The sequence below is a fragment of the Cebidichthys violaceus genome, unplaced genomic scaffold (genome assembly GCF_023349555.1).
Source record: "Cebidichthys violaceus isolate CVI_PGR_0920_01 unplaced genomic scaffold, fCebVio1.0.p SCAF_8, whole genome shotgun sequence".
Lineage (NCBI taxonomy): Eukaryota > Metazoa > Chordata > Actinopteri > Perciformes > Stichaeidae > Cebidichthys > Cebidichthys violaceus.
The window spans coordinates 15,670,802-15,698,753 of record NW_027176964.1 but is presented as its reverse complement, the minus strand read 5'-3'; the positions used below and the strand labels follow the sequence as shown (position 1 = coordinate 15,698,753).

At 42.9% G+C, this 27,952-nt stretch overlaps 1 protein-coding gene across 4 annotated transcripts; it reads right to left on the bottom strand.

The window, feature by feature from the left end:
• Positions 1-4,436: 4,436 nt before the first annotated feature.
• tbl1xr1b (TBL1X/Y related 1b) lies at positions 4,437-23,295 on the bottom strand. Of its 4 annotated transcripts, none has more exons than XM_068737642.1 (16): positions 23,041-23,295; positions 20,930-20,993; positions 17,924-18,027; positions 17,615-17,760; positions 17,184-17,433; positions 15,760-15,892; positions 13,456-13,597; positions 12,906-12,969; positions 12,722-12,819; positions 9,457-9,517; positions 9,008-9,129; positions 8,665-8,739; positions 8,386-8,513; positions 6,264-6,429; positions 5,967-6,068; positions 4,437-4,953 (listed from the first exon to the last, which is right to left on the bottom strand). In XM_068737642.1, the coding sequence occupies exons 3-16, from the start codon at positions 17,979-17,981 to the stop codon at positions 4,927-4,929; spliced, it is 1,572 nt and encodes a 523-aa protein (XP_068593743.1). In that variant the 5' UTR covers positions 17,982-18,027; positions 20,930-20,993; positions 23,041-23,295; the 3' UTR covers positions 4,437-4,926. The 4 variants fall into 4 exon arrangements, with proteins under 4 accessions (XP_068593743.1, XP_068593744.1, XP_068593741.1 ...); XM_068737643.1 differs by having other exon boundaries at positions 23,103-23,295; XM_068737640.1 differs by lacking the exon at positions 23,041-23,295 and adding an exon at positions 22,620-22,796.
• Between the last annotated feature and the right edge of the window lie 4,657 nt (positions 23,296-27,952).

Below are 27,952 nucleotides of genomic sequence, written 5' to 3'. Positions count from 1 at the left end.
TGGAAAGATGCAATGAGGACATATCAAACTGATAGAGGAGATGTTGGCCCCTTATAGAGGAGATGTTGGCCGCTTATAGAGGAGATGTTGGCCCCTTATAGAGGAGATGTTGGCCGCTTATAGAGGAGATGTTGGCCCCTTATAGAGGAGATGTTGGCCCCTTATAGAGGAGATGTTGGCCCCTTATAGAGGAGATGTTGGCCCCTTATAGAGGAGATGTTGGCCCCTTATAGAGGAGATGTTGGCCCCTTATAGAGGAGATGTTGGCCCCTTATAGAGGAGATGTTGGCCCCTTATAGAGGAGATGTTGGCCGCTTATAGAGATGTTGACCCCTTATAGAGGAGATGTTGGCCGCTTATAGAGATGTTGACCCCTTATAGAGGAGATGTTGGCCGCTTATAGAGGAGATGTTGGCCCCTTATAGAGGAGATGTTGGCCGCTTATAGAGATGTTGACCCCTTATAGAGGAGATGTTGACCCCTTATAGAGGAGATGTTGGCCCCTTACAGAGGAGATGTTGGCCCCTTACAGAGGAGATGTTGGCCCCTTACAGAGGAGATGTTGGCCCCTTATAGAGGAGATGTTGACCCCTTATAGAGGAGATGTTGACCCCTTATAGAGGAGATGTTGACCCCTTATAGAGGAGATGTTGGCCCCTTACAGAGGAGATGTTGACCCCCCCCTAAGAGGCAGCTCGCAGCCTAGGATCCTCGGGTGGGGCCCTTCTAAAGGTGACCGTGTCTTTGCCTTCAGAAGGAGCTGCCTGAGGAGATAAGGCTCACAGAATCACCAATCTCTTTTAAACACTTCTTAAAACACATTTTTACAGACTGGCTTTTATGTGACGTCGTTGCTTTTATGTTTTATTTTTAGTTGTTGATTTTACAAAATAATTTTACAACTCTTTTTTTATTTTATTTTTTATCGTATCGACCGTCTCACTGAGCTTTCGGTTATTATTTGTCTTGCTTTTGCTGCTTTGTCTGTCAAAGCGCTTTGTAAACTCTGTTTTTAAAAAAGGTGCTATATAAATAAAGTCATTATTAATAATATTATTAACGTAACTGCCCAGAATTTGACCTGAGAGTTAGATGAATGTCTAAAAATATACCGACTGACCTGATTAGAAGGAATGCTCGTCAGGAGGTCACAGTGGGAGACGACGGCGCACACCTTGTCAGGTCCTGCTGAGCACATTGCATCATGGGATATTTTTTTTTTTTTTTTCAAGCAAAGTGTAAGAACAAAAGAGGGATGTTTAAGCTTGTGTGCACACTTCCCCACGCATACAGAAATACAGCCATGCTTCCCAAATTAGCTTTCAGTTATTTCTGGGTTTTTTTGTGTTTTTTTTTGCAGAAATGAAGACAGGTTTGCATTCATGTCAGTAAGAAGCATGATGTATGTAGAAAGAGATGGTTATGATTCCACCTCTTATTGACAGTCAAAATGAGTCCTTTCATTTTAGACCGGTATGCACACTTCCACAGCATCGACTGCTGTACAGTATCAGCTCCAGCGGTCAATTTGAAGCATCAGCTTCGCTCTGCGTCTGAATTCACCTCACGGCCGTAGTTTCACACACACACATTCTGGCGTCGGTAAAGATGGAGGGAATAGAGGGAAAAAAAAAAAAAACGCCAGCTAGAATTTGTAAAAGTGACTCACTTATCGAACAACTTATTTGCTGACAAAACCATAATGGCTACTGCAAAGACTTTTATTAAAACACTGAATAACGTTGGGAGATTACTGGCAACAAATCTACAAACGTGTCTTAAAAACAACCTAGAATACCCAGAATGCACTATAAAGGGGGTTTCTGTCCTTACGATTTTTACAAGAATGACAAAATATATATATATATATTTATATTTGTGTAAACATATTATAGCTTCAACAAAGAGCTGAAACTTAAGACACTACTTTTAGTTGTTGGAACCTTTTATTAAATCGTGTATCTGTAATACTTTGCATGAGATTCTAAAGGGAAATACTATGAATACACTTGAACTCAGAGATACAGAACAGGATTTTGAGTTTTTCCTGCACCGGACTCTCATTTTAGCCCCGATAAATATACTTCTTAAAAACCGGAACAGCATGCATTTCCTGGCACCGATATTTAAAATGGATTTGAAACATTTAACTGTGAACCAAATGGTGCCGCGTTAACAGTTCAAAGCTGGCAGGCTTCGTCTCCTAGGTAACATCAACGTCTATTTAAGACACACTTCTCTGGAACACAATGATGGACGGACCATACCTTCCCCTCACGTAAAGACATGCGCTCAGCAACGTGGAAAGCAAAAGCAAACACTTTGATATTATCAAAATAGATTTTATTCTAGACCTTCTGAAATCTGAGTGATCTTACAACAGTCAGATCAGGAGGCTGCAGACTGCAACCATGTGAGTGAGAGAGCAAGAGAGAACAACATAGGTGAGGGCAAAGACGACACAACAAAAACAAACTGGTATTTACATGTTCTGTGTGATAATACAATGACAATTAAAATCCAGATTTGACTTTATTTATTTATTTTTTTTCATTTTTTTGTTGTTGTGTACGTAGCTACAAATAAGTCATCGTTACAAAAGTTTTGACAAGTACAAAACCTCCCGGGGCTCTCCGACGTAGCAAAGACTCGACGTTAGTACTTTCAGAAGGGACACGAAATAGCAAATACACCTGAATGCAGCGTAAAAGCTCCTAAAAACAAACAAAAAAAAAACGTTAGAAAACGCCACTCCACTGTCAGAGACATCATTTCAAAGTGTGTCTTCACCGATGACGGTATCAAGCAAACTTCAAAATAGTCTTTAGCTTCAGTACAAAATCGTTCAAAACAAGTAACCGACGACACGTGCGCGCTCGTGTGTGTGTGTGTGTGTGTCAAACCATTAGTCATGATGGCGGCGAGATGAGACCTGGAATGCCATAAAGTTGGCTTGGTTCAGCTGACGCCGCTCGCCCTTATTTACCCACCGCACGCTTTCCGATTCATCTTTAATGAGATGCGTCTTACGGTGGCTTGAATAAACAAAAACACCAAAAATCTAAAGTGCAGAGGGGGGAAAAAGAACATCCTTCAAAAAGGGGCTTTCTCTACCCTCCACCCTCTCTCTAGGACTGTTTAACGGTTAACACATTCCTCACATTCCTCACGCCCCCCCCCCCCCCCCCCCGGTGACGCACGATGACATCATCATCACGCACTGTAATTCAAGCATGGAGTAACTTTAAAAAGCCTCCATTAGCGTACGAGTGGCATACAAAAAGAGTCCCCTGTGATATCACAGATATATTCAGATATAATATTATATTATATGCAGATACCATGTTTACATCAAGTCATATGCTGCTATTGAACAAGCACAGACTTGCCTCAAGACGCCAAACAACTACTAACAAAAGCGCCGTCTTGTCCCTGCATAGGCTTAACGCAGCCCGTCTCCACAGTGTGTGTGTGTGTGTGTGTGTGTGTGTGTGTGTAAATGCTGGGCAACGACAAACTGAAGCAGTGACTGTAGTGTGAACTTGCAGGACATGAAAGGAGAGAGTGTAAGATCGGACGCTGAGTCCATGCCGTCTGTCTGTCGGTAATCTTTAACAAAAGGTACGTTTTTTTTTTTTTTTTAAGCCGTCTGACCATCAACGATGACAAACCGTGATATGAACTCCGGCCAGGAAGTGATACTCGAGACGATGTCCTGATGTTTAATGACCAAGCAAGGGGAAACAGGACACAATTAGCGCGGCCTAGTCCGATTATCGTTCAGCATTGGTTAGCAACGAGCCATTAATTGAGGAAACAAAGCACAATTACGACTTAATTGTTCACGTCCGATGGATGCGAGCGGTTATGGGCCTGTTTTCCCGTCTCTCTCCCCATCTCTCTCTCTCTCTCTTTCTCCACAGATCCCAGAATGCAAGATTCTCCCGTTACCTCACTACGGACACAAGAACACAACCGGCCGTCTAGTCGCAAGCTTGAGACGGACCCAGGACGAGCTCAGTTGACGGAGACCCGAAGCCGACTGCACATCTTGAGTTGGTGTGTCTCTGCCCAGCGGACCGGTAGGACACGAGATGGACGCGGCGTTTAACAGTCACGGAGACCATCTTTGAATTCTGTAGCGCTCGATTATTAACCTGATGAATTGTGAACACCTGAAACACATTTCAGAGGACAGTTGCAAAAACAAAAGAGGACAGCTCAGCCTTTGATTAACTGCTTTAAACTTTGTTAAAAAAAAACAAAAAAAAAAAACATCAATTAGGACACAAACCAATTAGATAAAAACAGTTGACAAAATTTTGAACCGTTCTCATCTCCTAAGCTCTACGTCTGCATTTGTGAACCTTAAAGAATGGATCTCCCAATGATCAGCTCTGAACACCTTCGTATAAGACAAACATCTCGACCCCCCCCCCCCCCCTCTTCTCTCCCACCCCACATGTACAGTAATAGAAAACCTGCAGATATCAGTAAAATCCAAATTCAAAACAACAATGTCCACAGGACATCAACTGCTGACATATGCAATATGCACACACCAACAGAGAGCAAAGAATCTTGAGAATTCCGGTACAAAGGATAAAAAGACGAAAGCAAGAAGAATCCTACGGTTTTGGTTTGCATGTGATGGGTCCGACGAGGTTGTACCGAGTGATAACAGAGACGTGTTTTCCTCCCGCAGGTCTGCGAGAGCAGCGCCGTGTGTCCATACGGACCTGACGCGTGGCGTGCATGAGAACTGCATGTGGCGAAGGTGTGGTCCTCGTTGTGTACATATGGACTGTAATGGCGGGCCGTGGTCGTCTGATGGGACTACAGCAGTGTGGCGGACAGGCAGGGACAGTCAGTCATTTTGGCTATGTACACATTCGTAGTCGGTCCATTGCTCCCCCCTCACGAGTGTCATTTCCTCAGGTCTAATACGCAAACCTGGAAACAGGAAGGAGGACAGTCAGACACAAGGCCTGTCGATTTAATGCAGAGGAATAACGTAAATGTACAGCAGACCATAGGACAGGTGGATTTCTTTTATTGTAATATTATGGATTTATTCTAATGAAATTAAGTCTTTATTCTTGATTTTTTTTCCCCTCAAAATATTGACATTTTATTTTGGACTTTCCAGAGAAAACACATATGTGGGAAATGTTTCTAAAGTGCAGAACGTTTTGAAAATGAGCAAAAATGTTGCTGAAACAGATTTTAACTAGAAAATCGGTTTATGAATCAATCACAATGAAGTATCATTGAGATGAATAAGAGCCTTTAAGTCCCCAAACGAAAGACAACAGAGGAGGAAATCATGTGTTTTGACTCAGCAGACAAGTTGATCTACAGGAGAATACATATTTGAAAGCAATACAGAATGCCTGAGAGCCCATTTTATTTTTTATATTTTATATTGTCACCTGGCGCCTGAATTAAATGTTTCCCTGTACATGAATAAAGACATTCCCACCCAAAATTGGTGCATAAACATTCACCAGAATGCAGGAAATAAAGAGCTTGACGCTCAAAATGTTATGGGGGAGGAGCCAAAGTCCCCCCCCCCCGCTTCATATGCGTGCCCCCCCCGCTCAGGGTGCTATTTCCACCCAGCTGGACATTGTATGCACTAGTAGAAAACTCACATCCCCTAAACTCACTATTGTCAACAATCTCATGTGACTGGATGAACGCGTCACACGTCAAGCACCTCACTTTCCTCACCAGCAGAACCAGGTTCGACTTCAGCGTGAACTCTCGATTCTTACCAGACGCCATTTTTATGGCGTCACATTAAGCCGGGTCAGACCTTTTAACGCAAACCTCCTGGGGTCGGCGGCCTGGTGTAGAAGTTGTGCATAGAGGCTGAAGTGTGTGGAAGTAGTGATTATGGTGTGTGTGTGTGTGTGTGTGTGTGTGTGTTGTGTGAGACGGAGCGCCCGGGCAGAACAACTCACCGATCCATCCGACGCGCTGGCTCCTACTTTGTCCCCTGTGGCGTTCCAGCACACTTCGAAGATTCCTCCCGTCCCCCGGTAGCTGTGAACTAAAGCACCCGTCTGAAGACACACACACACACACACACACACACACACACACACACACACACACACACACACACACACACACACACACACACACACACATACACATTAGCAATGAAATATCTTCACCCTACGTATTTATGCCACCGTTGTCCAATTATTTTGGCGGCAGTAGAAGTGATTACTAAAGTGTTGGAAAGCGTCCCAGACCTGAGTGTTCCAGATGTGGACACACTTGTCAAAGGAGCCACTGGCGAGGTGTCTCCCGTCGGGACTGAAGGCCACGCTGTAGACGGGCTCCTGGTGGCGGGTCAGTGTGTGGATGCACACCCCGCGCTCCACGTCCCACAGGCGCACAGTGGAGTCGAACGACGCACTGGAGAGACGGAAGAGTAGGAAGAGGCATGACTCCGAGCAGCTCACGTTCTTTTAACCCCGTCGCCAGGATAATGCTTTGAATGTTGTTGTTGTTTTTTTTTAGTAGAGAGTCTCAATAATAGATATCTATAAAATATTTAAAAGTCTATCTTGCATTTATGGCTGGAGCACTGAGTTCCAGCCATAAATGTGTGCATGCATCATGTGTATGGAAGTCACTCTGAGACGTACATCTACATGCTTCCACTCGCTCGGATTATGGAAAACAACAAAGTGTGTATTCATAATTTATGCAGACGACACACAAATCTACAGAACTGTATCACCAGGGGACTATAATCCCATACAGGGGCTGGCTAAATGCTTTGAACAACTCAACAGCTGGATGAGCCGGAATTTCTTTCAATTAAACAAAGATAAAACAGAAGTCATTGTTTTTGGTACCGAGGACGAACGATTGGAAGTCAGCGCTCAGCTTCAATCACTGACGTTAAAATCCACAAACAAAGCCAGAAATCTAGGTGTAGTTATGGATTCAGACCTCAACCTGAACAGCCACATCAAGACAATCACAAAATTAGCTACTAACACCTGAAGAATATATCAAGGATTAGAGGATTTATGTCTCAACAGGATTTTGAAAAACTTGTCCATCATTTATCTTCAGTAGACTGGACTACTGCAACGGTGTGTTCACGGGTCTCTGTAAAAAGTCAGTCAGAACGCTGCAGCTCGAGTCCTCACTAAGACCAAGAAAGTGGATCACATCGCTCCAGTTCTGAGGTCTTTGCACTGGCTTCCTGTCCAAACAAAGAATTGACTTTAAAATCCTGCTGTTGGTTTATAAACCACTGAATGGTTTAGGGGCCAAAACACATCTCTGATCTGCTGCTACCTTATGAACCATCCCGACCCCTTAGGTCGTCTAGGACCGGTCTACTTCCTGTTCCCAGAGTCATAAATTTGCCTCGCCCTGTCCTGTCTTCTTGCCTCGCCCTGTCCTGTCTTCTTGCCTCGCCCTGTCCTGTCTTCTTGCCTCGCCCTGTCCTGTCTTCTTGCCTCGCCCTGTCCTGTCTTCTTGCCTCGCCCTGTCCTCTTGCCCTGCCTTGCCTTGCATCACAGTGTTGCCCAGTGACGCAGACAACAGTGGTTTGTAAAACCTCCTATCGGTGCAGATTAATTACACAAACCATACAATAGGTGGACCTATAGAGCTAAGCATTACAAGAGTGGTGTTGCAGTAAAATGAGAGATACAGTTAACCGGACAGGACAGGAAAAAGTCTAATCACCTGTCTATGAAATTTCCACTTTATGTATCAATTGTCTCCCAATCTGAGACAATATCTTGGAAGGCCAACATGACATGTTGAATGTGAGACACAGAGAGATACTTCTGTCTTACAGTAATACACTGTGAAGTGGTCACTTTGTCAACTCTGCTCAGGCACGTTAGGATTCTAGGCTCGTTTAGGTGGAAAGCCCACTCTGATCTGCTGGAGCCCGTGTTATTTTATTTCCTCAGGGTCAGTTGAGCCGCGGTGGCATTCTTCACAGGTGCATCAGAAAGGCACTGAAGCTGGCAGTCGGGCCAATAGCTGAAAACATCACTGAGTGCAACTGAGACACCAGAAAAACGCTCTGCTGATGTTCATAGTGTCAAGAGTCCAAATCAATAGCAACTCGAACCTCAATAATACGAGCAGCAGCACTGAGGTCAGAGTCAAATATTGTATTAATGAGGTTCTATCAAGGAAAGGGAGTGCTACTGAAATCTGATGAGAGCAGAGAACTTGTATCTATCGGGTTTATCTCCTCATAAGTATGAGAAGATCTATTAGTAATGAGAAAGAAACTGCTGACTTAACATAAGTTGGTATTCGTGTCATCTCTCTATTAATACAGAACTACTCTGAGTGTTGCTCGTGATGTTCAGGTGCTGCTTCGCGTCTTACCTGGCCAGCATGAGGTTGGCGCTGGGATTATTGGTGCCGGGGCCCGTCGGGCTCCACTTGATGGTGTAGATTTCTTTACTGTGGGCCTGGAGGTCATGGACACACAGGTCCTGCTTCATACTCCAGATCTGCGCCAGAGAAGAAACCAGTCAGTACGGCTTTAATCACGATCTTCCATCAACGCAAATCAGTGAGGAAATTGTCCGATTAAGTCCAATTGTTGGGCTCATTTTAGCCATAGAGTGAGACGCGCTACATCCGCGTGTTGACTGGACCGACCTTTAGTGTCATGTCGTCTGAGCAGGAGGCCAGCAAGCTGCCAGTGGGATCCCACTTGATGGCGTTCACCTCATTCTACAGCGAGTGAGAGAGAACGTTAGAATACAAAAAAGACACAGTATATTTGACACATATTTGTACACGGGCAACGATTGAAACAACGCACTTAGTATATTTAGAAATGTATCACAATTTATCTCAAGGCATCACAGGTTTCGTCACCGTTGTGAGAAGGATTTTCCTCTGTCAAGAATGAATACGCCATAAGGGCTTTAATAACTTTAGTGAGTCAGTGACGGCTATCCCCGCGAAGCTTTAAAAACAGTAGTGTGTCCCGCCTCACCGTGTGTCCCTGGAAGGTCTTGACAGGTCTGTCCTGACCCAGCTTACACACATGGATGCACATGTCGGTGCTGCAGGAGGCGAACGTGTTGTTGCTCTGCCAGTCTACGTCCAGAGCCGGTGCTGTTGGGGAGGCAGAGACAGAGCTTAGAGCCGCTGCAGCGGCAGCAGCAGCAGCGGTGAAGTACGTAGAGACGGGAGGAGGAAAGACGGCATGAATATCGCGGTCTGACGATAGCGTTCGTATTGCCACATTGGATCGGATAATTCGCTTTAACAACAATAAAAGGGCGGACATGTTTTTCTGCAGATTCACTATCAACAGTTGGGTTGAATGTGGCTCTTAACCATATCAGTCACAATGTGTAAGAGGACTTAAATAATATCTAATCTGTCTAAAAACCAAAAAAAAGTCATATGGAACAATCCAGCCGACTCCCCGTCACTCACCCGAGTGGAAAGGAAACTGTTGTTTAGCCTCTCCCGTGTGGGCGTCCCAAATAATTGTGGTCTGTGTGGAGGAGGAAATTTTCATTATTTATACTAAAACCAGTCGTGTTCATGTTATAAAAGCAATAAAAACATCACATAAAATATAGAAAAGGTGCTCTTATTTAACACCAGTTGACCTGAATAATGCCAGGCGATATATATATATATATATCTCTCTCACACACACACACACACACACACACACACACACACACACACACACACACACACACACACACACACACACACACACACACACACACACACACCTTTTTATGCCTCAAAGACTTCTGCTCTTGAGCATTAGACTGTATGCTGTGCATGTCATTGTGCGTCTGTACACTAGATGGCAGCGTTGATCACAAGACGCGTCTTGTTTTTGGTGGAGGTGATCCTCCGTCGCCTGTCACTCCCTAACGTTTGGTAGCGTATGCAGGTGTACGCTGAGGACAGACCATAATACCTGCATAGAGCCGTCTACGGTCTGCATGCTTTCTGTCGGCGGAGTTAACGGGAACAGATGAAGATCACTTTAACCTCTTCTACGCCGACCCTCTATACCAGGGCTCACTAGTAGGCCGGACGCCGTTGTATCTGGACCTGGACCCTACGACCGATGATTGTTCCATTTTGTCGTGATGCTACTCGGCCAATTAGACGTGTGTATTGTGATCAGCATCGCGGCTTTAGTGAGATCATAAACACGCCGGAGAGAGATGGGATTAGATAGAAAGAGGGAATGTGAAGCGGCACGACGAGACAAAAGCACAAACGAACCCACTCAGGTCTGAGACGAAGACACAGAAAATAAACAACCGAAGAGTCCAATACGATCGATCCACGCATTCACTCACTCATTCACTCATTCATTCACTGTAACGACGTTAACTGAGAGGAATGGAGCTGAATCACAGTTTAAATAACCAATGATTAAGTCCCTGCACTCAACTTTCTCTCTTATTAGAAGATGAATATAATATCGTGGATTTTCTGGGGTGACAACACTTTGAAATTTGAAGCTGCAGGACAATTCATTTTTCAAAAATGAGCTACTTTATTTTAAGATAAACAATTTTCAAAAGCTTTTGATTATGTATGTTTGTTTGTTTGTTTTTTAAATGCAGCCCTTATTTTACTTGAAATGAAAGATCATTTATTATTAGAGTATGTAAAACTCATCCAGTTCAATTTGAACACGAACTAAAAAATATCATTGCGATATTATTCAATTGAACTTTCTTTATTTGATTCTACCTCAACACATATACATATACATATATATATATATATATATATATATATATATATATATATATGGACTAAATCAGAACGCAAGTTAGACATTATTGTGGTGTTCAGGACAGACTGGACCTCGTTGAGTTTTATTTGAATACTCCTGCTCTGTACAACAGACTAGAGGTGGGAATCTCTAGAATCAGGAGCTACAATGCAACGATTATAAAACGATTCATCTTGACGCATCAAAATATTCCTATGCATGATTTATTTCTGCTACTTTTAAAACACTGCGTATTTGTAAGAATATATAATTAAAAAACAGATGAGTTTACCTTGATAATCTTCTAGTAATTAAATATTAGTAACAAATAGAAGAGATTTATCAACTGGAGTGTTACATTTCAAATAAATAAAACTGGGCCTGTAGCAGCGTCCTCGCAGTGAAAACACAGAATTCAGTCATAACAAGCTGCCCTCATTCACAAATAAAGAACATAGACTTCTCTCCAGACACATGCTCCTGTTATGGACAATGAGCGTTCAGCTCTTGAACAGAAACAACGCTTTCTGAAACGTGACGATACTGCGATGTAAGCTGCGATGTACTTTGTGATTCGCCGTTTCCGATTTGGACGGAAGAAGAAGAAGAAGCGAAATGCTTCCAGACGTTAGCTTTTGAGCCAGAGGGCGCCGGTCAGATTTAATCCATATCGGGCTGCTGTAGCTCAGCCGGACTCTCCAGAACGTAAACAGGTCGCACGTGTATTACGCTGCTGCGTTCAGGGGCCAGCGGTAAGGAACGGACAGCCTGGCGTCACAGAATTAATACAGGCTGATCAGAACGAGAATTGAGATTTAAATTTACGATTATTGAGTTTTCTGCATCATCTTTCAAGAATCGATTTTGCCCCCACCTATATAGACGTCATGTTTTGGAGGGTCAGCGGATCTTTAGGATTATGCCAAACAGAAGTGGTAGACTTCTTCTGAAAGCTTCATTTGAGATGCAGCTCTGCACTATCTCTAATAAATACTGTGTTTTGTTTAGGCGTCTATTCAAATGTTGAAAGTGTATAAAGGCTTAGAAATGACAGACATTCTCGTGCACCATAATTTATCATAAGTTAAGAAAAACCTGCAAAAGACCAAACTAAGACACCAAGACCCCGATGAACACCACAGAAAAACACATGCTGGGATTTGGTACGAGAAGATTTCTGCAAGAATTGCATTTTTTTTGGCGATTGGATCTCGATTACTTCTGTTCAGCAAACCATCGTTTTCAACAGACTAGGAAAGCCGTACATCCTCTGAATAGAGAAAAAGATGTTTGCACAGCAATATAAAATAGACATTAGAGGGGGAATTACGACCCTTTTAACTTCCTAACACTAGCTCTAAACAGCTTATTATATAGAATCAAAACTACTATTATTCTGAACGATCTATTTTAAGTATTAAAACAAAACACAATCATTTACTTCCTAATCATTTGTATCGTGTGTTTTTATGCAAATAACCACTAGGTGACAACAACAAAGTAAAAAGATAACATTTATCATTTTTAACAGTTTACACTGACTTCTTATCAAATGAGAATACTTTGGATCGGAGTCTAAAGCCTTGCTGCCAATTATTGTTCTTAGAAAGAAAATCGGAAATCGGCAAAAACAGAATCGGCAGAAAAAAAAACAAAAAACGGAATCCGGCAAGAAAATTGCAATCAGTGCATATCTATAAAAAAAACTCCAACTAATAAACCGCTTCAATCAAACATATCACATTTAAGAATCATCACTGTGTTACATCCCGCCTCAACATAGTGTTATAATGCGTCACATTTTAAGGTCCCTTTAAAGTGGTGAACCCTGAATAAGCACCGAGTTGCAGTGTTCACCCCAAAAACAGCATTATTATTATTATTATAATAATAATAATGACTTATTCGACTCTAAATAATAGAGCTTGAATCAGTGAGCCTTACCTTGTCTACACCAGCACTGAGGATGAAGTTTCCTTTCTTATTCCACTTGAGAGCAAATATAGGACCTTTGTGCTGACCCAAAGTACTGGCCAGGTTACCTGAAAATATCAGAAACGTAACACAGCTTAAAAAGTGAGCAGAGGCATCTCGTCATCCACGCGTCCTCGCGAACCCAAGGTCTTACCGTCTTTCGTCCATATTCTAGCAAAGCCGTCGTACGAGCCTGTCGCTAGCAGCGTTCCCTCGCTCTGAAACACGGAAAGAGTCGATTCTCATCAGTTTCAAGTCAGCTGCATCTTTCTCAGTTTTACACATTGTGGGTCGGGCAGAATTGGGCCTGATTGTATTGGTATATTCCACTTAAATAACGAGACACGTGAAGATGTAGATAGTTCATTACAGACAATATATTAGTGCTGATTTGGCAGCCATATATGAGGAGGGAGGAATGCCTTCAGCAGAAGTAGTGGTCACAGGCATGCGAGCACACACACACACACACACACACACACACACACACACACACACACACACACACACACACACACACACACACACACACTAGATTAGATTACTCTAAACTGCACTCAGTGGAACAGACACATATACTTCTACTGTCCAAATACACACACACACACACACACACACACACACACACACACACACACACACACACACACACACACACACACACACACACACACACACACACACACACACACACACACACTCACATTCCAGTCTAGTGAGGTGACGTCTTTGTTGCTGGGTACGTCCTGACCCCCTTCCCGTATGCAGTGCCTCAGAACCAGCTGAGTGGACCCGCCTGTACTGTTCTCACTCAGGTTCCAGATCCGTGCCGTTGAGTCCCCGGACCTGTCGAAATCAACACACACACACGCACACACGCACACACACAATCAAAACATTAGACACGCATCGTGGCTTTGACTCTTGAAATCGGTACTGAAAGTGATATAAAACTGACCATCGTTGCTCTTGAGTAGTGTCGGGGTTAGAATGCATTTTATGGAACCTGAACCCAGTATCAAATCCGAAATCTTTTTAAATCCCTATCAAACCTTTTCACATCATCTGTTGAGGAAAAAGGAGAAAGAAGTTTTACAAGCACAGAACTCATTAACTCTAACGTGGCCCCTCGCTTAACTTACAGGTCTGTGCTATTAGTCTAAAAATCTATTTTTCATTTGATTGGAATAAAGCAGAGGAATTCAATTACAACTCAACGAGGTCCAGTTCGTCCTGAACATCACAATAATGTCTTGCGCTCTGATTTAGTCCCATATATATAAAAAATATAGATTTTAAATTAAAGTAATTCAACTGAACTGACTAGTCCTGCAGCTTTGAATTCAGTTCATTCAGGTGTGGAAAAAAAACAGCCACGATATTCTATTCTTCTCATTTTGTCATAAGAGAAAGTTGTGTGCAGGGACTTCATCCGCTATTGAAACCACTTGTTTCAGCTCTATTCCTCTCTGTTGACATCATACCTGGCAGTGAATTAACGCGTTAGGATTCTGATCACATCGGGCTCTTAGGTTGTTTATTATCTGTTTCTTCATTTCAGATGTGAGTGGGTACGTTTGCTCAAAGGTTGTGTGCTTTGTCTCGCAGCGGCGCTTCACATTCCCTCTTTTAATAAATCGTCACGGTCTCTGAACATGTGAGACGTACTGGTTTTGAAACTGACCCGTGCAGGATGAACATTTAAGAGTCTGTCCATTCTTGGTTATTAAAGGCTCTGGTCTCTCTTTCAACATTTGTCTTTTTTGGAGAACACCATGTGTGAAATAAGTCCTCAGACTATTGAGGCTCTCGTCCGTCTCTCCCCTGTGGGTGCAAAGAGGAGGACGGGCTCCTGGACATCTTATATCAATTCAATGCGTTTCATTTGTTTCATGCTAATCTGTTATTGGTCTCCCTCCATACTCGGGTCGTTACCGATCAGCAACCAGAGTACGATATTGACATTGCAATATGACATGGATTCGGACTGGGAGGTAAGGCAGCAGCAGGACGCCGCTGCGTCGTCTCTTCCCCGTGTCCCGGCAAATTGGAATCAACACTTAATATCTGTATGTTGTACAATAGTCTTTTGTCTAGTGTGATATACCCCCTGGCTCTTTTGTTATTGTCCCATTTGTATACTACCCACTGACTGACTCTGTGTTCTTTTGTTTGATTAGAAAATATATATATAGTTAACTAGTCAACTAGGGTGAAATAACATGAATCCATGGGTTGGTTTTCCTCATTTCCTCCCAAATCTTGTGAGTCACCAGCCGCCTTGATTGGACTTATTTGACATCTGTGTGATTGCTCATCAATGAAGGGAGGGTCTCCACTGAGCCATGTTGGCAAGCATACTGGGAGGTAAGCGTGGAGACGTAAACATGACATCATTGAAGGAGATTTGTTGGGGATTTACAAAGTCGTGCATTTTCGCTTAATTTGACCCAGAATACAGTGAAAAGCAGTATTTGGCCCAATCAGCTCAGAGGCACATAGTGTGAACACAACCCAACCCTTTGTCTGGTTTTGCTTAAGACAAACTATGACATGTGGCACAACTATTACGCAACCGAAATGTGGTACAAAATTCATATGGAAAGAGAAAATGTAAAAACCAATGACTTGAGTCAACAAAGATGTTTAGTTGTAACAAATGAGGAAGGACTTATGAAAACAAGCCGACTCTCCTCACACACCTGTTTTCCATTAACAAGACAAAATTGCCCTATTAATTAAGAAATGTTCTGAAAATGAGCTAGCTGACCAGTAAGAGATGCAGATTTTTGCTTTAACTCCTGGAGGTCCGTTTAGGATAAACAAGTAACTTGGACCAGAAGGACTATAGACCACTTGCTGCTGTGTGTGCAAATCATTATGGTTGAAGGCTTCATTATGGTTGAAGGACTTGGCCGTCCCTGTAACGAAAAGTTTCGATGATATTCTAAAGTCTGCATGACCAGTGACAACCATGGGGAAGAGATGGACGACGCGGAGACACTGACCCGGAGGCTAGGAGGTCGTTCACTGGGTTCCAGGCACAGATGAAAACTTCGGATTCGTGTCCTCTCAGCACCATGGCTTTACTCTGGGGGATCTCCACGTCCCTGTCCACCTCCATCATCTCTGAGTGGTGATCTATAGGAAGGAGTGAGAAACAAACAAAAAAACAAAACGTTGACCACACAGCAGGATTCATCAGCTATCGTCCGATTCAAAAACTCATTTTAACAACGGCAGAGGCTCATGAGGACAGTCTGACATCGTCTAACTTCCTATGAACCAGACCAGTCCCACAGCAGTGCACGAGTACGCCATCGACTGATAGTGTTAATTCAAAGAGAATGGCAAAGGAACCGTTTCTAGGCTCGAGTAAACAGTGTTCAGAGCTTGAACACCCAACAGCTGTGGACTTTAAGAGCGCGGTGTGCCTGTTGTTGAATGACCAAGAGTGTTTGAAGCAAACTACAGCTTGTCCACAAACAGGCACCGTGAACATTTTAAGTTACGGCTCCCATGTAAGACACTGTAGGTCAGTGAGCTAATGTCGGACTCGTCTTCAGCCCATGAGACCCTGAATCTATCCCTCAGTAACTCTCTGTAGTTTGATTCTGAGGCCCGGTGTGTTATTGTGATTCAACTACGTTGGGAGAAGGAGGTGGTTTTTGAGGGAAAACAACCAGACCACATTTTTTCCCCTTTACGCTAAAACAAACAAACAAATGTGTTCCGGGAAAAAGTGACTAAAAGCACGGAGAGACGGTTCTACACAGGGAGGACAAAACCACGAGGAAACACATGTGCTGGTGTGAGGAAAACACCATCGTAGCTTTGAGTAATACCAAGAAACCCACAGACATTCTACAAAGAAATAAATCCAAATGTTGTGGTGCAGCTGTTAAGAGAAAGGCAAATAACGCACGCACGCACGCACGCACGCACACACACACACACACACACACACACACACACACACACACACACACACACACACACACACACACACACACACACACACACACACACACACACACACACAGTGTGCAGGTGGTAAGCTTTAACGCCATGCAGTAAGAAGTGTCTTACATCTTACATTGAAATAACCTGCTATTGAAATTGTGAAGAGAAAATGAAATACCACGATATATGTTACTGCGCATCATTCAAAATATACATTGCTATGTACTTAGGTCATACTGCACACCCCTTCTTTGTATAATTCTTAACTCTTTTGTCCATTTTTGGACTGATAAAAATACCAACTGCACCTCGTAAACCTTGTGTTAAAGCGTTTAACGAAGGATTAACATCCTGCATAAGAACATAAAACATCTCTGGAACCATTTTTCTTTTCCTGCCTAGCGCAAGAAAACATATTGTTTGTTAAGGAGCTGATTTAGAGGTCGTTTACAATCATGAGCTAACTTACTGGCTAAGGCGTGGGATCCGTTTTCCTCCCCGTTGGCAGCGCCCTCTCCGTTCTTGGTGCTTCCCTGGGGCCCTGTGCCACTGCTGCCACTGCCTGCCGCCTGCTGCTGCTGTTGTTGCTGCTGCTGCTGCTGCTGCTGCTGGGCCATCTTGTCCCTGTAGGCCTGCTGCCTGGTTTGGACTACATCTGGCATCACAGCATCGATCAGAGACAGCGACTCTATGGGCCGCCCGTCAAACAAGGTCCCATCCTACAGAGACGACACCATTTTTTTAAATTCATTATCCTTCACATCGTCCACCGATTCGCTACAACACGGAATCCAAGCAGACAAGATCGAGTCAAGATGAAGCTGACAGTGCGCTTCTCCTCGCCAGCGTGTTGTGGAGTTACGCTAATAAGTAGTTGACGATTTAAAGAGGGAGCCTGACCTCATTGATGCTGACTTCAGCCTCCACATACTGCAGGCCCTTCTGGATGATGGAGATGAGGGCAGCAGGGGGCACAAGGGCTCCATTGATGTTGGACTGGCTGATGTGGCTCTCTATGCCAAAGGTGAATGCTGAGTGGGAGAAGCCTGGAGGACGCATGGGTAATTTGGAGGGGGTAGGAAGGAGTGAAAGATCAATTACAAAAAGTCCAGAGCAGCACTGCACAACATTATATTTGAAATACTAAAAATTCCCAGCAAATACGACTGCATTCAGAGAGAGATTTACCTAAAGAAAAGCAAGACTTACCTGACTCTTGCAGGTATCTGTAAACCAGGAAATTGACTTCATCACTGCTTATGCTCATTTTTAGTCCTGGTGATTAAACCATTGGGTCAGCATAGGATAGGAGCCTGTAAAAGCAAACCACAAAGCAGGGAGTCTTGCTTAATTAACATGTGGGGGGGGGGGGGGGGGGGTTACACAACATGGAACTCCTGAAAGAAGGTTTGGAGTAGTATCTTCATCAGTAGTATCTTCATCACTCAAATGCCGGGTAATGATAGTCAACAGAAAGATGATATGCAGGGGCACTGTGCCAAGAGTAAAAGAGAGCAGTCTCTCTCTCTCACACTCACACTCACACACACACACACACACACACACACACACACACACACACACACACCAAGGATGGTGTTACACTACAAACTAACTACATAGCTCACTAACAAACTGGCACACACCGTGATAACTGAGAAGAGGAAGAAGTTAAAACATCACCTTGCTTGACCTAGATCTTGCAGATTCCATACAGAGAAGCAGGCAAAACACAAGCTGCGATCTGCCATTTGATGCACGGTGAGGTTTTGTTCTTTCTTAGCTGTGTTGGCTACAGAAGCCTTCTGGCTCTAGGCAGGGCACCAGTTTCCATTCATTAACCTACAACTGGAAATAATTACCAGCTGCCTTCACGAGGCAGGCTGGGTGTTTTTGGACTAAAATGTCTGGAATAAATGGGTTTTAAACCTCAGCAATAACAGATCCTACAGTGCTTGCGTCTGGGCTCCATATTTATTCATGCAGAACCCGCACTGTTGAAATGGGACTGTGGAAATAAACAAGGGGTCTGGACCGGGGACAGAACCTCCACTGTTTCCATCCTGCCAACCCCGCTGAAAAAGTCAACATGTCTCCTGCCGTTTCCCAGAGGCTGAGGTCCAACACCAACTAAACCCAAGAGGCATGGAATCTAGTAGAAGCCTACCAGCCATCAGGAGTCAGAGAGTCCCGATGGCTAGCGGGCTCGTGTTTCTAACACCGAAGCACGACCACTAGCACTCAACAAACGGCTTCACTTCTGTTAACCGTAAAAACAAAAATATTTCTCCATAAAATATAGCATAACTCCAACAAAATGTGGTTTTTTTCCCCCTGCTGCACCACTACTGTAGTCATGCTCTTAGAGAGCGCCGCGTTTCTCCATAACGTTTTGTTTACGGGTCGGCGTAGTTATGATGCACTACAAGCATGCCGACACGGCACTTAGGCATATCTGACACCAGCCTGTTTAGAAAGGGTGCCGGCAAACGTCATCGCCATGGAAGTGAACGGGGTCAGAGCTCACTCACTATAACAGGTCGATCAATCCGCGCGGCTGACATAACGTCCGATATTTAATCGCTTAATGAACATTCATCAAGAGCGCCGACACGTCACTGCTTATCTAAGTATGCCTGTGCACAAGGCGAGTTACACACGCAAATGACATAACCTCCTCACGTGACTGAACCGCGTTATCTTGTCACAATATCTTCAGTTATAGGTGTGATAAGAAAGCGTAGGACATCCCATTAAGCAGCAATCAAAGTTGAAGGTGGGCCAAGACAACAAATACATTGTCATCAGAAATTGCTCAGTTGCTATAAAAACGTGAAAGCTCAGCACATTTATGGTTCAGAATTATAACTCTATGAAGTAGCTGTCTGTCAAACTAAGATTGGCTTGAAAGATATTTAACTCATTGCCGTTAGTCTCACATTACCAGAATCCCAGACTACGTTTGAACGGAGCCAACATAGTATTGAGTGAGTCTCTTGTTCAGATCACTGACGGAGAGAGACGGTTGGTACAATCGTGTTTAAGTGGCAAAACTGTAAGAAAACTGTAGAAAATGTAATTACTTCCAAGTTCACTTTTCCGGCAGCAAGATTATCTTGTCCCCGATTTGCATTAGTGAACATTTTGAATGGTGGTTAACGGAGTATCAAGTGTGATGTAGCGTGCGTGTTTATCACAGGAATTTTCAGATTAAAACCCTTTCAAAAAAATATAATAATTTGGCAGCACTACAGAATCTTCTAAGTAATAAATCACTGTCCTGTTTGGCTACGACGCCACATTTTGCGTCACTCATTCCAAAAACAATTACGCCTCAAAATGATAGTAAACCTCCTCAAGTGTCTGATGCAGAATTTCAAAATAAAACCCCTCTAAAAATGTAATACACAAGCTTTGTTCCCTACAATCAAATATAACAACTTCTTTAAAAGCAGCTATGATATATTCATAAACATGTTTTTTTTTTTTTTTTTTTTTTTTTTTTTAAAACACTGCTGCACACTTCTAACCAACATACATTTGGACAATGCGAACTACTGTTTGGGTCACAAGGCGCACCGAACAGAAGACGCATACCAAGCGGTTTGGGGCGAACACACATAGCGTTCCATTGCCTCACTACACCAAACTTTGATTACTGCATCAATGTATCAGTGAAACTACCACACTGATAAAAATGACTCAGACCAACATTATGATCTGGTTTACGGTCTTTATCAATCGGGTTTAGGTCCGTCTTAATTCTTGTCGTGGTACGATATATTCTGACAGAGCGCTCACTCTCTTTTAACTGACGTATCCTCAGCTTATTGCTGAAACAACAAGGAATTACATTTACAGGCAAGTGGACAGTTCTAGTGGTAACCGACTAACACCATTGATAACTGCAACAGCTGTGCAGACAGCCGGTTATTATAGATATTTTTTTATGTGATTTGACTATGCATAATTTGTTCAACAAACAGACGGCCAACACAAACGTGAAGGTCTTGACCGAGTCGTTCTTTCCTGACACTGGTTGGATACGAAGCTATATTACAGACAAACCTCTTCTCTATAAGACCGCAGGCACTTCGCTATAGCTATGTGATCTTCCAGAAAGCATACGAGTAAAAGAAAGATGCAAAACAAACAAGTGTGGGGGGGAAAAAACAACAACAAAAAGGTGTGACATTAAAGAGTGAGGTACACTACCCATGTGGTCGAGATGTCTTCAGTGCATCATAGCTCCGTTCTCCTCAGCAAGAACTCTCAGCCCCTGAGAGTAAAACAAACAAACAGATTGAATGCTTCCTACTGATAAATTATATTAAAGAATCACGAGTGGGCATCACATCTGGATCCTAAAATGCAGATCTATGAAATCACTTGCAGTGAAAGTGTTTTTTTTCCCCTTCAATGCTGAGCACCTACTATCTCCCACCATGTATGGTGGTTTAGTAAGCTGAACCCTGACATTTCAAGTAACACTTCTGCTCATGTTAATGTGTTTAAATCTTGGTTAGGCGGCATGAGAAGCATACAGACACATGAGATTGTGTTTCTCTATCGGAGCTGTGACAAGTTATCTTAATTAGAATTGACATTTCCGCAGCAACGTGTCAATGTGTGGGTGAAAAAGAAGGGGAGCAGAAAGTGTAAAGAACAAAGGGGTGTGTCACCAAACAATGAAAGAATCTGGCTCAGCAATATAGAAAGCCAAAACAGCATGTGTGTATTTGTGCTACGCATGTTGTAACTATACCTGAATGATGGTTATTAAAAGGGGGAAGTATGCTGATGTGTTCTACGGAGTAATTACAACTTGATAAAAGACATTTTAGATGCTTTGCTGCCTGTAACCAACATCTCACTTCTGGTGCTGGATCACCAAATGGGGGCCCAAGGGCTGTAGTGTCTTAGTCGCCATTTCTTTCATGACTGTTGGGCCTGGTTCAGGGTCAGATTGATTTCGTGCAAGTTAAATGCATACACGGTTAAGTCTATGCTAATCTGCCGGTCGCTAAATTAGCAAAATAGCATGGAGAGCTACTTGAAACATGACACCCCCCCCCCCCCTCCACACACACACACACACACACACACACACACACACACACACACACACACACAGTTGCGAGTTAATGGGCTGAACAAACTACAGTGTGTACGTTACCCGACGTGCTGTGTGAGGCAGAATCCAATGACTTAAAATGTACTTTATTACTGTGAGACAAGCCTGAATCAAAATGTCCCCTTAATACATCAATGAAAACGTATTGCAACACCGTCTCTGTTAAGTGCAACAATCATTGACCTCGTTACTGTTGTAACTTACTGTAATGCTACACTGACAATCGTCCGCATGTCACGGGTCACTAAGTGGATGTACTGAGAACAGGCTTTATCGGCGCTAGCACTCTAGGTAATTGTCAAATTAACACGATCTACTTGCGTCTTCGCATTTCCGTCGTTAACAAACGTAATTGCCTGTTAATTTACAACCAAATTTACCGCGGGGGCCCCATTCGCACTGTCATGACCTCACGTTGCGGGACGTTAGCACGCGAGCTAACACGCGAGTTATCGTTAGTTTTGCATTGGTGGCGGTAGTAACGTTAACGGTCACCACACATGCCAATTTCGTTTATTTGATGAAGGGCACCAACAGTTAATGGATAACGTTGTTAAAGTAATGCAGCTAACGCGATATGGATTAGCGCTGTATTTACATTTTTTTTGTATAACAATTGGACTCCAATAACATTAAGTTAGCTTATTTAAAACAGCATTCCTGACGAGTACAGTGAGCCCAGCTTGACATCGCTTTAAACCTGCTAGCACGCTAGCTAGGTTGCTAACACTAGCATGCTATGCTAATGACAGTGTTGCTATAATCTCGTACCTACTTGGATAAATTCAATAGATGATATCTTCCACAGCTCTTGTGTTCAAGTCAGACCATGTTATCTCTTTAATCGATTGCAAGACAGTTTTTTTACGCACGTGTATAACTATCGATATGTTATAATATTTAAACTTAAGCCAGGCGGTAAAGACCCAGCAACGGCTTCAGACGTTAGACTCAGTGGAGTGACCCGTCATGCAAAAATGAGCTGCCTGTAACTACTGTTATTTCAAAGCGCCGCTTTCTAAAGCTCAATGCAATGAGCTGACGACGACAATGTGTTCACCGTCTCCTCGGTCAAATACGGCATAGTATGATGGGTAATTTATGTAAGAATACTGGCTAATACATATATACGTCACCATAGCCGCATTTCTACCTAACATTACTAGGATATAGTGCTATATAGGTGACTAACCTAATTTCCAATAGCACCAAACAACACCTCGTGGTATGATGAAGTGAACGTCGCCCTCAAACCTTGATTCAAATTAGCTCCTGGTCCGTTTGACAGGTTCACAGCAAAATGGAGCCACATTTCCTCGTTGAAACCGACCAATGAGATGGAATTGGGGGAAAAAAAAAAAAAAATCCCGAGGCCTCTGGAAGTTTGTCCCGCAGCCAAGCAATAGTCATAACAACAGTGTTCTCGCCCATCCCCCACTACACCCCATTTTTGCTTGTCTGGTCATCACTAGCCATAGATTAATGACACCCCACCCCCTCTCCTTTGCTCAGTCATTCAGACTGGGAAAGTCAACAACAAGCTTACATCATCATTGCAATCTGTGTTTTACACTGTTTTTTTGTTTTGTTTTTTTTGCTGTGTACATAACCCATAACCATATAAATAGCTCCAATGTTCCAAACGAAGATGATTGCCTGAAAATATTCATGCACCGAGCGTGTAAGATTGATGAAATATCAAGGATTTGCATGAGTAAAAAGTGTGTGCTGACCTTCAAAATGATGTTTATCTTGTATCACAATTAGTGATAATGTAATTAGTGGCTGTCCCCATTTAAGTGGCTGCACTGCCTCAATCTTTTCTTATGTGAGATGATGAAATAGCATGAAATGTTGAATTGGAGACCATTAAAGTAGTCGAACAACAGCAGCAAGTGTGCAGCATATTCAGTATATCCTTTTTTGCAGTGTTTTTTTTTTTTTTTCTTCTTGTTACCAAAAACGTTAAATACTCTGCTGGGACCACAGATACCCTTACAACATCCCGTATTTATTCCTCTTATTCTGTGCATCCTCACAAACAATGAACAACCATAACTTCAAAAATAACATGAGGCAAGTTAACATTGAAAATATAGCTGAGGTACAGTATTTGCATTGCCATCGGATGGTAAAAGTCTACCTTTTCTGATTAACTGTGTTGTTGAGGGATGGAGTATTTGTCAGACGCTCTATACCACTGCAGTCCACTGACTTTTTGCCTCTGCTTCCTCAGCCTCTGAGCCGTTTCATCCTCCCACCTCATTGTACCAGTGCTCATCTGGCCCTTTGTCAACATCCTTCCAATTCCGTCCACCAGAGACCTACCTGTCTAAAATCTCGTGCAACACATTCACCGATATGAAAGGGTGATGGTATATGTTACAATGCAGTGTGGGTTTTTTTTCTTTACCTAGAGCAAAACTATGAGGATAGGATTCTACTAGAAAAAAAACACAGTGATGAGCATGATTCAGTTTCTGTGCTGTTTGTCTCTATTAGCTAATGTATGGGTGATTTCCCACATTCTGCCTCTTGCTTCTTCCTCCTCAAGTTAGTAGGAATATAAATATGTGCTCCATCACTCCCACTGTGTGAGGGTGTTTTGGCTGCCAGTTAAGAAATGTGAAGCAAATTCCTCCTCGCTCCAAAGCTTTACGCAACATATGATTCACTCCACTGCCAATATTGTGAATTGACTGACCTCTTCTCTTTGACTGTACATCCTACTCTTCTATTACATAAAGTGCATGCACATACTGTGCATCAATGTACAGTAAAAAACAAATATACATCAACATACATTATTGAGATTTGACACAAGTTCTGTTGTGGTCGAAATAATACATTAGTGCTCAATAAAAAAAAAAAACACATTGGCACTGTTTCCCTCCATAAATGTGAGACTAGAAGGAATACAGCAGTATGGTGTCTGTGTGGGGGCGAGGAACTCATCTGCAGGACAATACCATGAGGTTGCTAGGGATGCGAGAACAGCGGCAACACTGATAAATATGTGCCGGACCTGTTGGCATTGTGTAATTGCTTGGATACTGCTACAAAAGTGGCAGCAAGCTTTGTCAACTGCCTTAGCAACAGCGGGGTTGCCTTTTTCTTTTTGTGTGTAAAGAAGACAGAAAATGAGCAGGAGATTAATGGCTTCGTCTAAGATACGGATAAGTAGTGTTAGATTTGTATCTATTGAAGAAAAGAAAAAGATATCAAGCTATGAATAATAACTGGATTTCACCAGCTCCAGAAAACAGGTAATACCTACGTGTGATACCCTGTTGCAAGTAAAACATGTGCAGAATAGGAAAACTGACAAGCTGATGATTTGTGTTTTCGTTTTTTTGCCCATCTTTAGAATTTGTTAGAATAAAAGCATCCAGAGTACCAACCTTAAACTGTGTTATTTCTTTGAACAGGTGACACTCCGCTCAATCACCACCAAACAGACAGACCATAACATACTAGTAACACTGCCTTGGGTCCAAGCTACATGTCATATGTTAAATAACAGCAATTTAAATATAGGACAAGACCGGCTTGACCTAATAGCGGAGCCCACCTCGTCATTAACATGATGTATTGCACAGAGTGACGGACAGGAAAAGAGGAAATGGGAGCAAGAGAGGGGACTGCAGCTCAGCTTCACTGCCTGCTCAGCAAGTGCTATTTTTAGAGCCCGAGAAACAAAGAGGCAGAATCGCCTTTCATCCCCCCTGTGACTGCGTTGTTTCACCTCCAAATGTGGGACTCAAAGACAGTCTGCGCCTCTTTGTAGCTATGTTTAGGCCGAACCTCAAGTAAATATGAATACCTTTCCATCTGCCCTTCAGTCTTCTCTCTCGTCCTGCTATATTCGTGCACATGTTCGGCTGTCTTACTGTATGAAGGACTGCTATTTTCTTTTTTTAAGGTTAAATTTAAGACATAATTAAAGGGAAAAAGCATCTGAGCAAAGAGGGAGGGAAGAGCCCTGGAGTTCTTCAGGGAGATTGTTTTGTACTGTACTAGCTGGCTGGATGTGGCTCGGAGGCAGTAAACACAGTGCTAGCAGGATCTGATCTGATGCTGCTGCTATGTGGGACAGGCTTTCCAAAGGGGGGGTGAGTAAAGACTGCAGCCAAGATGGCTCATCCACTGTGGTCTGCAAGAGAGAGAAAATCCTCCAGCTGGAAATCACTGCAGAAGACGTCTCATTAGAAAACAATAGCATCTACGTGATTTTAAAATAAATGCATTTCACAAAGGTCTAGCATGCAAAGCAAAATCTCTAATGTAGAAAAATCTGAACTAAAAGACATAAAGGTGTCCACATGTTATATTCTACATTTTGTCCATAGATGAGGCGCCTAGAAACTACTATCACTGGTCATTTTCACTAAATCACAGGGAAATGGGTCTGATTAATACACCTGAAAAATGTACTGCATTTTTGTGGCAACTATTAAAAAACAATGATGATGGTGTGAGAGAAAACAATAGCTTATAGTGTTGAAGAAAATCCTCATATAACTTGTTATGTTGAAACTTAGTACCCTTGGTTTCGTAAGAACATTCCTAGAAAGTGACAAATATATCATTCCAATTGATTCCAAACATTTCCCGTACATGTATCCTTTGTCCTGCCAGAGAGCCATCTTGACCCAGACGAGGACATGAGAGCATGACATAATGACGGGACCAGATGTGCTGCGTTTGTGGTTCAATCGACCTGTTTGATTGGTGGAAAGTGACACAAGGGGCTGACTTTAGACTATAAGAGTGAGCTGCAGGAACTAATACGTTGGATTTGTTGTGTATTGCCATTGTGTGCATCAAACAGTCCCACTGGTTTGCAACTCTTCATTTCAGCCACAACACAATGGTGGTGCTTTTACCACAACAATATCTGCAAAATAAATGGATATCATGTTCTCAATCTTTAATGCATCTTATAGAAGAAAAAAAAATACATGTAAGTTGTTATTTGCAGTACATCTACTAAGAAAGAAAGGTATAATTATACATTTACCAACAAACTGCCTAATTGCTCTTTAGCAAGGTATTTCTCAACACCTACTAACATATTTACACACTTTTACACTTGTCATATTACCAAAATAAAAGCATCACTCCCCAAAAAAAGTCCCCAGCATTCCATGTAATCTGTTGCCGGTAATGAATCAAAGAGGACCCCCCCCCCCCCTCCCTATCTTTGTCCAGTTTCCGAGGTTACAGAGACCCCTTGTGGCAAGACACAGCTATGTTTCCTTGTCAGAGACCGAGGCTGAGGCCTCCAAGTTTCTCTGTGCATACTCTACATTTGCAATATGGAAAGGCAGAGGTGTCTGAAATTGCTGCTCCCGAATTCCTCCGTGGATGTGCAGCAGTGCCTGCAACAAACATAGCGACGGGCACACAGTCCGGCCAATCAGAGCCGGTTGTTCAGAGGTACGGTGGACGTTCATTGTGCTGGACCAACTCATTTTAAGCATGACGACATTGTACAGGGAACTCGTATTACTAACACAGGTATGGCAGGCATTCCGTTCACAAAGACTTTAAATACGAGGCAGCCAGCTGCCCTGGGAGAGACCATGCCGGAGAGCCACCGCTGACAGTTGTAGCCCAAAGTCTGGATTATCATAACAACACCGAGACAAGAGGTAGGATCTCCCTGATTGTGAGTATTATCGCCACTACTTCATGTCAGCTTACACAAATCACACTTCGAAAGCTGGGACTCACTGTACTTGTGAATGTGCAAAGACAAGAGATAACGACAGGCGCCGCAAATACCAATTGAGACCGTGTGCTGAAAATGGATCCAGCTCACAACAGAGGTTAACCTGCAGCAGGGAATGCAAATGGGTTTAAGTCTCATGCATATGAAATGGATTCACGAGGGCTCAGATTGAGCTGCGGTGAAAAGATTTCACTGCATACAGCCTCTCTTTTTTTTTTACCAAGTTCCTCGATGAATCTCACCTGGATAATAATGAGAGGAGAATGCTGTTTTTTCCACTTTTGTTTGTGGAACAACAAGACAGTAAACAACTGCAAAATACTCACAATTCAATTATGAATTGATGACTGGGTATTGACGTTGTATACAG